The sequence below is a fragment of the Garra rufa genome, chromosome 16 (genome assembly GCF_049309525.1).
Source record: "Garra rufa chromosome 16, GarRuf1.0, whole genome shotgun sequence".
In the NCBI taxonomy this organism is placed as follows: domain Eukaryota; kingdom Metazoa; phylum Chordata; class Actinopteri; order Cypriniformes; family Cyprinidae; genus Garra; species Garra rufa.
Window position 1 is genome coordinate 34,096,961 of NC_133376.1, and position 10,517 is coordinate 34,107,477.

The 10,517-nt window shown below is 42.0% G+C and overlaps 1 protein-coding gene across 1 annotated transcript; it reads left to right on the forward strand.

Annotated features, from left to right (window-relative positions):
- The first annotated feature begins 282 nt into the window (after positions 1-282).
- npas4a (neuronal PAS domain protein 4a) lies at positions 283-6,120 on the forward strand. Its single transcript, XM_073820789.1, has 8 exons — positions 283-753; positions 1,115-1,278; positions 1,418-1,520; positions 1,606-1,912; positions 2,005-2,114; positions 2,338-2,473; positions 2,580-4,363; positions 4,471-6,120. Exons 1-8 carry the CDS (start codon positions 579-581, stop codon positions 4,497-4,499), a joined length of 2,808 nt encoding a protein of 935 aa, XP_073676890.1. The 5' UTR covers positions 283-578; the 3' UTR covers positions 4,500-6,120.
- The last annotated feature ends 4,397 nt before the right edge of the window (positions 6,121-10,517 follow it).

The following is a 10,517-nucleotide window of genomic DNA, read 5'->3' on the forward strand; positions in this document are numbered from 1 at the left end:
CCGATTTCAAGCCAACGTCATCAACGGAGAGAGGGGATGCTGACGTCGGAGCAGAGTCAGAGCGCACAGGTTGGGAGGGGTGAGACGAGTGAGTTCCAGCATTGCTTACACTGATATGAGACGTATAAATCCCCCCCGGCCCCCCCTTTTACTCAATCCCCCCTCCCCTTGCGCTTTTTTACGTCGGTGTTGGCGCGTTGGGAGCCCCCCTACACTGGTGAAGCCCCAGCCTATATAAGTTACCGGCTTGCAATGTTACTCCACCAGATTTACGGACTCCGGATATCTGGGCGAGAGACTGCTTCAGCAGCAGCCGACTGACTCAATCTCCGACCCGGAGGAAAGATCCATCCAGCCTCCGGTCCGCAACCTGAGCCGGGCGCTGTGGCGGAACCGCGGGGGGAAATCCGGGAGAGGCAGGCGAAAGGAGAAGAGCAGTACTCTGGACTTGTGCTGAGATGACACACCTGTAAACGCGCCTCAACTCCTCAACAAGGAGTCTCACACTTTTCTCAACTTGCACCGTAGTCAACACTTTCAGCGAAGCTCAGAAAGAGTCCTCAGCGTCAGTCACCACAATGTATCGGTCCACCAAAGGAGCGTCGAAAGCTCGAAGAGACCAGATAAACGCGGAGATTAGGAACCTGAAGGACTTGTTGCCCATCTCCGATGCGGACAAGTCTCGTCTCTCCTATCTGCATATCATGTCACTGGCTTGCATGTACACGAGAAAGTCTGTCTTCTTCAGTCAAGGTACATTTTAGCTGTTTTGGAAAAAGCAAAGCTTCATAGATCTGCGTTTGTGTTGAGGCATTGCTGTATATCACGCGCTTGTTCCCGCGAGTTGATGCAACAGGTGCATCTTTAATATATTTTTTTAACACATTCTGAGCTGCTTATGTGTATAAAAATACCAACAAATAACAATTTTTAAGATACAAAAGAACATGTAGTTTAAAACTCGCTTTTTTTCTCTGTCCATGGTGCTGAAACACAAACGCTGTCCATTGTGCTGAAATTTAAATCGTGCTGTCGCATTCGTGGATTTTTTTCTTTCATTTTTCTTTTGAATGAAATGTCTCAGTTTATTCAGACTTAAAATTACTTCTTTCAGATACAGCTGCAGCTGGCAGTGCTGAGGAAGCTGCGGGATTCCTCACATTTCATGAACTGAATGAGTTTGTACAAATCATGCCAGGTTTTCTTCTGCTATTGACTGGAGAAGGGAAGTTACTGTACCTGTCAGACAGCGTCTCGGAGCACCTCGGACACTCAATGGTGAGTGAGGCAGACAAAAAAGTTATTCTCATTAAATCTTTAAAGGCTTTCATCTCAAGTTTTTTTTTTAATTTTTATTCTATGCATAAGCAATATGAATGAAAGTTCACCTACAGTGTGTTCTTTTTTGAATGTTTAGGTAGATTTGGTCGCTCAAGGGGACAGTGTGTATGACATAATAGACACTGCAGACCACTTTATTATGAGGAGTAACTTGGTGCCGCTAACTTCACCTGACACAGGTAAGGTCTTAATAAGAAGCCACACAGATATATAATACATATCAGATTTCTAAGTGCTCATTATTTTCGTGCCTTTCCTCCTTAGATCGTCTATTCCGCTGCAGATTCAACACCTCCAAATCAGTGCGTAGGCAGAGTGCAGGAAATAAGCTTGTTTTAATCCGTGCCCGCTGCCTGTCACAAACTCCAAATGAGTCTTCCCCAGGATCCTATTGGACTTCCAACCCAGTGTGGGTGTGTTTCTGTACTCCTCTGGAGCCTCACACTTCCCGAGGTGGAACTGCCTCAGACAGAGAACCACCTTCAGCTCCAGCACTAGAGAGCAGCTTCTTCCTGCCATGTTTCCGTTCTCAGCACAGCCGTGACATGAGACTTCAAGAAGCACAAGACAGGTGAGGTTAAATGCCTTAGGTGATATACTAATAATAATGTGCTTTGAGAAAAAAATACAAATGTTCTAAAATTTTTATTTTTTTACTTTCAGTGTGAATGTATATTTGGGTCTAAATGTGGAGACTCTGCGGTCCCAATCTTGGTACAGCTTCCTGCATCCTCAGGATCTTTCACATGCCTCAGCTCAGCACTGCAGCCTATGTGAGTCTCACTCCTGAATGACTAAACACACAAAACTCAGCCTTATTCGCTTGGTTAGGCCCAGCATGAGCACTCTTCTAGCTCACAGTTGCCTATCAACATTTGACACTTACAATGCGCATCTGCAGTAAAAAAGCACTTCTGACCACCCACCAAGACATGACATAAAACCTCTCAAGAAGTTGAATGTGTTTTGACTTACCCATCTTTTTTCCGCACACAGTGAGAGAAGGAGGAGAAGGCAGGGCTGAGATGGTGGTTCGTGTAGAGACTGCAGATCACTCATGGGTCTGGCTTTACATGGTCTTGCAGCTGGAAACTGGGGAAAGCCCTATTGTCAGTAACAATTATATCATCAGGTAAGGTTTAGTCTATGTTTGTTAAGTCACAGACCCAACACATAACACCCAAAGCTGAAATAAGCAAGAATATCATTAATTCCGTGTCTCTCTCTCTTTGTGACAGTGAAACAGAAGCTTGGTCAGTAAGGCAGCAGCTGAGCTCTGAACAAACCCAGCTCTCCTTGGTGCTCGGCTCAAGCACTTCCCAACAAGAAAGCCTAAGCTTACAGAGTCCAGAAACACTGTCAAGTCCAGACCAAGTGTTTACACCAGGAAGCAGTGGCCTCTCTGGTCAGTCATTCGACTTCAGCACGGCCGCATGCAGTGCGGGATCTACTGAGGAACAAGGTGGCAGCTCGTCAATGGAGCCTGCACAACTGGAGAGTGGCCCACGTTCCAGTCTCTCCTCTTTGGAAGAGGAGAGCTTCTTCCAACATGAGCCCAGCGAACCTGTGGCCAGTCCTTCTTCTGCATCATCTCCCATTCCAGTCACGGTCGCAACGGTGTCAGAATTGGACTTCCTCACTCAGAATATTCTGCTGCCACCAGCATTCCAGATAGATCCTCCTCTACCAGCCTTGCCCCTTCCTCTTCCACCTGTGCCTACCTCCCAGGCCCAACAGACCAAGGAGTTTGTGTGCACACCCCCATACACACCTCAACTAGGTGGAAGCAATTTTCCCTTCGGGGAACCTCATTTTAGCTTCGATCCTACCGGGGCTACCACACCACCTCCTCTTGCTCCAACTGCAACAGTAACGACGACAATGGCTCCATCTCTTTCTCCATCTGCTCCATCGAACCCACAAGACAGCCCGCCTCCTCCATCGACAACACTCTCAACAATTTTGCCTCTCACTTTAACATCTCCAACCACAGAGATCCTCTTCCCAGTGGAGCCTTGCAGTGGGTCGCTCTATGAGAAACTCCCTCCTACTCCAGACAGTCCAGGTGACGGCGACTGCACGGTTATGACTTTACCAGAAGTCCGAGGTCCGCTGTATGTCGACGTCCCCCATGGGCCGCTACCTTACCCACCAGAAGGTCTTCTCACACCTGAAGCCTCACCTGGAAAACAGCCCAGTCTACCCTTCTTCTCCTCACTACGTGAGATGGAAAAAGAGAGAACGGAGGTCTCGCTTTTAGCCCAACACATCAGCACACTAGTAGAGGGCTTCTACCTAGATCCACTCCTGACCAAGCTGGTTCCTTCCACCATTTCTGAACACTCTCAGTCTCCATCTCTTGAATCTGCGGGATTTGATTCGATCCCACTGTTGGGTGAATTCTACCCGCTCAAGTCCTGGAAAGGCCTGGACCTGCCCATCTTCCCTGATGACGACTCTCTGTTTGAGGAGAGTGTCTTGGAGACCCTTCTGCAGGACCTGACGTCCTCCCCTCCCCTCTCACCGACACTCTCTTCCTCTTCTCACTCCAGCTTGCCCTCCTCCCCCTCCACTCCTGAGTGCTGGTGTCCACCCTTGCACTTTGACGGGGTCTCTGCTGTGAGTGCCGGTCACTTCTGTAGCGTCCAATCGGCGCACTGTAACAATGAGGCCGGGCGAGGGGCTATGATGTCGCCAGTCAACACAGGCAACATGGCAGATGGGAAGGAGGCAGGCGAAGTTGCCATGGAGACAGAGGTAGCATCATTGCCTCTGTTCACGGGCATACCAACATCCCCGCCACTGCAGCTGACTGCCTCACCCGCCTCCCCAGTTTCGTTGCCTGTCTCCTCGCCTGTCAACCCCGCATCGCCCGGCCTGCCCTGCGCCCAGTCCCTCCTCGAGGAGCTGGCCGCCCTGGAACCCATGTTTGGGGCAGGTGCCTCGATCGCCCCCGGCCTGGGGCAACAACCTGAGTTGTATCAACTCCAAAGTCATGCGCCGCAACAGTGCTTCCGCAAAGGTGAGAACTGGTCTCTTTGGCAATCACTTTTAATTTTTGTCAAACTAATGTTGTTATAATGATTGGTTCTAACATTTTGCCCTCTTTTTCTTCTTTTTGTCTTTCAGATGGGAGTGGAAGTGATCCTCCGTTCTAAAATAAGTCTGTGACTTACTTCATTAAGTATGGCATATTGTCATATTTCATGGAGCTACTTTTGCTGAAAAGTGAATATTAAATAACTGTATAAATATATACATAATGTATATAATGCCAAAAAAGACTTGAACTTCCTCAAATCCATTGAGAGTTAACGTCACGTTCACAATTGTTCATCGAATTATCCATTCATTTATGTTAATAATAGTGCAACCATTCGGTAGCAATGCAATATACTAGTCTTAAACAAGTCCTAAGAGGACTAAAAGGTCAATTTATGTCTTTCTGCTATAATGTAACATGAGCTTATATGGGTGAGAGTTACAGCTCTGACTTTGTAAGTGTAAACCGACTTACAGACTTGCATTTGTATTCACTTGTAGTGAAAAAACTCAGTTGTGAACTTTGAGGACATAAAAAGAGAAACAACAGATTGCTTATAGCTCAATGCTTGTCATCCAGCATCACACACACAAAGCCCAATGTGTGAAAAGTATTTAGATCAATATTAGGTCATTTCAAAAAGTGACCAGTTTCTAAAAGTATCAATATCAGCATGTTTGCCACAGCTGATTCACTTTCCTCTCCAATCTTCCAGCTCAGAAACAGTGATACAAATGACAGAATTCATACTACATTGGGCTTTGAGTTGGTGAATGCAGTTCTTGGACATATCATTTCAAATGTGTTTCAATGTGATGTACAAATGTGAACAAATTCCACTTTGTGTGCAAGACAAGTCAAGTTTTCACATTGTTCTCCTACTGGCCGGTGGACTCAAGCTGCAGCGGAAGCCGCCAGGGAGAAGGACAAAATATTGTGCATGGCTTTGCATGCACGGACATTACCGGACATATTTCTAGCTACTACTGAGCGACGGAGTAACGAATCCATTCGACCGGCTACTCCGATGGACACGGCTAGAAGGAATTGCACTGGACTTTTGCAGCATCAATATTTGTAATGCTTGCAATATGCTGAAACCCTTGAGTGCCTGGCACATCAAGAGGTTGCAGACCTAAGAGAAACAGCACCTTTATTCAGTGAATACCACGGTGACATCGTAACTTTGCTGTCTGCGGTGTGGAGTGGTGATAATGACTGTGTGAATGATCGATTCTTCTTTTTTGAGAGGGGTTAAAAAAAACGAAGCAAAGTTTTGTTTTAAAAAATGAGCGAGAAATTACGGATGGGGTTCTATTTCTATTCAGTTACTAATCGACACGGGTTGAGAATGGTTCTATTCCCATGGTGTCGACATGCTAACGTAGAGTTGTCTACGGTCAAGTAAAGGATTGATTCCTATGTTCTAGCTATTTACATGCTAAGTTTAAAAATAAAAAGTATTTTATTGTATGTATGCTGATTTACAGGGTGCTTGGTGCACGTGCCTCTAGCTAGGCATGATGCGGGACGGTTAAAGATTGTAATCATTTGTACATTTGTACAAACAACGGTCTGTACATATCAGAGACATTTCTATCGTATGAGATGAAAACATACTTGACATATGCTATTTATGAAGAATGGACATTGTGGATCAGTGTTCTTTTGTGTCGCTGATAAGTGTATTTGGTCGTCAAAACAGAGGCATTTATATTAAAGTGCACTTAAAAGTACTCATGTGTCTGTTTCTAGTTCCTCCTAAAGCCTGCCAACCACTGTCCTTTCCTTGCTTCCATTCCTCCATCACCCTTGTCGCCATATCCCTTCTTTTCAGAGCATTCTCCTCACTCTTTCCCTGGAGCGCGAACTGCTCAGCAACAGCACTGACGCACGCTCGCGATGAGACGCTATCTGACTCAGACTGACGCACACACTTGACAGAGGCGCTCGCACAGACCGCCAGCTTCCCGTGTTGACGCACTCACGTACTGAATGCCACACGCACGTAGTCCCCCCTCCCCTCCTCTCTCTCTTTTTCTCTCAGCCCACACTCAATGTACCTGCTATTTTGACGTCGCATGACAGCGTTATCAGACTCCATATATGGGCTTTCCTGCTCAGGGGCACCAATTTTAGTCTCCTCCTCCCTTTCCTCACAGCATCCTTCCCAATAAGGAGAGAGAGAGAAGAGATGTTGTGTTGCTATGCTAATGAATTTAACGCACAAGGGCCAGTCAGCCAATTAAAGCGACCAATGTTAAGTCTGCAAAAGATGTGATTCAAAGCCTCCTCTCAATTCTAGCTCTTTTATGTAAAGCACAATCCCCTCTAACTCTTTTCTTTCTCTCCCTCTCTCCTTCTATTTTTAGGCACAATGCACCTTGGGGAGCTTAAATATAATCAGGCATCATAAGTATAGTAACCATCTGCCATAAAAGAGTAGAAGCGAGCTGTGCGTCAGCATGTGAACATTTTGTTCCAGCCTCTTATTGCTCCCCCATTGCAGCTTATTGAGACTAAACAGTGTCACAGAAACCCAGATTGGCTCTCTTACACCATCTGGTGTCAAAGAGAATGCATCTATGTAGTAATCCTAAGAATACGACATCCTAAAATTAGGATAACAGCATTTGGTAACCAAGAACTAGAACAATTTACATTGCAATGGGGAAAGTAAAAGCCATATGCTTGATTTTGTATATTTCTGAAAATTTCTGTTCTTAGATGTATAGTAACCACAAATGATAGACAGATATATAAAGATACTGACCTGATAAAGGTACTGACCTGAAAATATATTTTACATAAAAGATATTTACATAGTCCACAAGAGAAAATAATAGTTGAATTTGTAAAATTGACCCTGTTCAAAAGTTTACATACACTTGATTCTTAATACTGTGTTGTTACCTGAACACTCCACAGCTGTGTTTTTTGTTTTGTTTAGTGATAATTGTTCATCAGTCCCTTGTTTGTCCTGAACAGTTAAACAGCCTGCTGTTCTTCGGAAAAAAATCTCCAGGTCCCACAAATTCTGTGGTTTTTCAGCTTTTTTTGTGTATTTGAACCCTTTCCAACAATGACTGTATGGTTTTGAGATCCATCTTTTCACACTGAGGACAACTGAGGGAACACATATGCAACTATTACAGAAGGTTCAAATGCTCACTGATGCTCCAAAAGAAAAATATGATGCACTAAGAGCTGGGGGTGTAAACTTTTGAATGGAATGAGGATGTGTACATTTTTCTAATTTTGCCTAATTATCATATTTTTTCATCTGGTACTGCCCTTTAGAAGCTACAGGAGATACTTACATGTTCCCCAGAAGATAAAATAAGTTAAATTACCCTGATCATCATATTCAGTTTTCATCCCTGGCTCTTAATGCATTGTGTTTCCTTCTGGAGCATCAGTGAGCATTTGAATCTTCTGTAATAGTTGCATATGAGTCCCTCAGTTGTCCTCATTGTGAAAACATGGATCTCAAAATCATACAGTCATTGTTGGAAAGGGTTCAAATACACAAAAATGATGAAAAACCAAAGGATTTATGGGACATGAAGGATTTTTCTGAATAACATCAGGCAGTTTAACTGTTCAGGACAAACAAGGGACTCGTAAACAACTATTACTAAAAAAAAAAAAAAAAAAAAAAGCTGTGGATCATTCATGTAACAACACACTCACAGTATTAAGAATCAGCGTATCTAAACTTCTGAACAGAGTCTTTTTTTTTAATTCAACAATTATTTCCTCTTGTGAACTACATGTAAACATATTTTATGTAAAACATTTTATTCCAGTCAGGTACAAAATAAAAAATAACATGCATTTTGTATGATCCCTCTTATTTTGGTAAAATAATTAACATTTAGCAGATTCTGCAAGGTGTATGTAAACTTTTGACTTCATCTGTAGATAGATAGATAGATAGATAAGGTTTGAAGATAGATAGATAGATAGATAGATAAGGTTTGAAGATAGATAGATAGATAGATAGATAGATAGATAGATAGATAGATAGATAGATAGATAGAATGACGGATGATAGATAGATAGATAGATAGATAGATAGATAGATAGATAGATAGATAGATAGATAGATAGATAGATAGATAGATAGATAGATAGATAGATAGATAGATAGATAGATAGATAGATAGATAGGTAGGCTTGGTCACCTTGTTATAACATGTTACCAAGAAAAGATAACTTTTTCATACTGGATAAGTCCCTGGGTCTGTAGCACCCCTGTAATGAAAAAAGAGAAAAGCATTCAGGAATCTGTGTGTTTGTACATATAGCATACACAGAAAATATTAATAGGTGTATATATAATAAATTACAAGTAATATAAAATATAAAAATGAACTAAACTGATGCCCCCTTGTGGAAATACACAATACACACATTTTAGAAAGTGGAAGCCTGGACTTAATTTACCGAACAGACAGATTAATATTCTACCTCTTTTTAGGCCAAAACTAGACCACAGTAAATGTATAGGATTTACATTTACAGGATTTACAGGAGTGACATTTAACATGAATTACAGCACACCAGTTGTGGGGTGGCATGGTTTTCATTTATCAAACAGCTATAACTGTGACACTCCGTTTTGTCTCCTTAAAAGCTAACGAACTGATTGCATTCATTATGCAGAAAAACTTTTGAAGTTGGTAGAGACGGCTGACAAAGGTTAGTTCACATCAAAGTAAAGCCACTCACTGGGGCTCGAAGACGATCAGTCAGAAGCCAAGATCAGAAGAAAAGCGTCTGAGAAATTTGTCTCAGACTTTAGACAAAAAGCATCTAGTTACGCCTGTTTGAAAATGATATGCACACGGGGACACAGATCTAGCCGGATTCTCAGGCTAAAGATTCACATTTAGCTCGCAGTAATATGCGAAGCACACTCCATCCAGGATGTAGAGGAGGAGATATGCACTCACCAAAGGATGATTATCTGTGTCCGTTAGCATCCTGCAACAGTCTGTAAAGACGCAGTGCCACCGTGTGGACGTTCAAGGAGCCTTCTGTGGATTAAATTGCAATTTTATGAGAAGTCTACATAATTAAATGTAGCCTTTACAATAAAATATGCGCTCAGATCTGGTCATTAAGAAAGCAGGAACCATTTTACAGTAAAGTTCCATTTATTAAATATCAATTAACTACAGTTATCATTAACTAACAGTGACAAATACTTCTAAAACATGTATTAATTTTAGTTCATGTTAATTTCAACATGTACTAAAATCACTGTTTAACATAAACAGTAATATTATTTAAAGGACCTGAGCTAACATGAACTAATGCACAATTTATAAACGAACGCTGACAGAGAAAATTGTAAGTTAATAAATTAACTAACGTTAGCTAATGGGACCTTATTGTGTTACCAATAAAAAAAGTGTTACCAATACGTATTATTCATTCTGAGAAACTCAGTCCAAACAAAACGTAAAACTAAAATTAGAAACAAACATGGAAATACCAAAATAAAAAACGTTTCCATGTAAAGATTCATATTCATGCTAAGATTACAAAAGTGGACTAAACGCTGAGAGAACAGTAGGCTACTACAGAGATCTACAGTACACAGGAGGTAAACATGTATTAGAATATATTCAGATGAGTAGAGTTAATATACTAGGCTAATTAAAAGTAGCAGTCAGTGTTTTTTAACAATCCGAATTAATACTATGTCCCTTTTGACCCATTTTGTATATGTTTTGAGTTTTTTTCCCCCAAATTAATAAATTAATATATAAATTCACCTTAGTTTTCAACGTGGAAGTAAGCCGTACCTCACAATTTTGTCAGTTACCCGGATGTGCGGCCATATCGGCGATACTCGGATGTAAACAACAGCATGGATAACAGTTAATGTACGGAATACCTTGTTCTGCTAATTTATGCTGTCTAAACCACAGAAAAACGTGTGGAAGCTGATATAGAGATATAGAGAAGGACTCATATAGAGAAGGACTTTAGTAAGCAGGAAAGGGTGCAATATTTCGACAAACTAAAGTTAATAGGTGGTAAAGACACATATCCAGTATTAATAGAAAAGCTGAATATTTCACCTACCTGACCAGAAATTATAAGCAAAAATACAGATGTT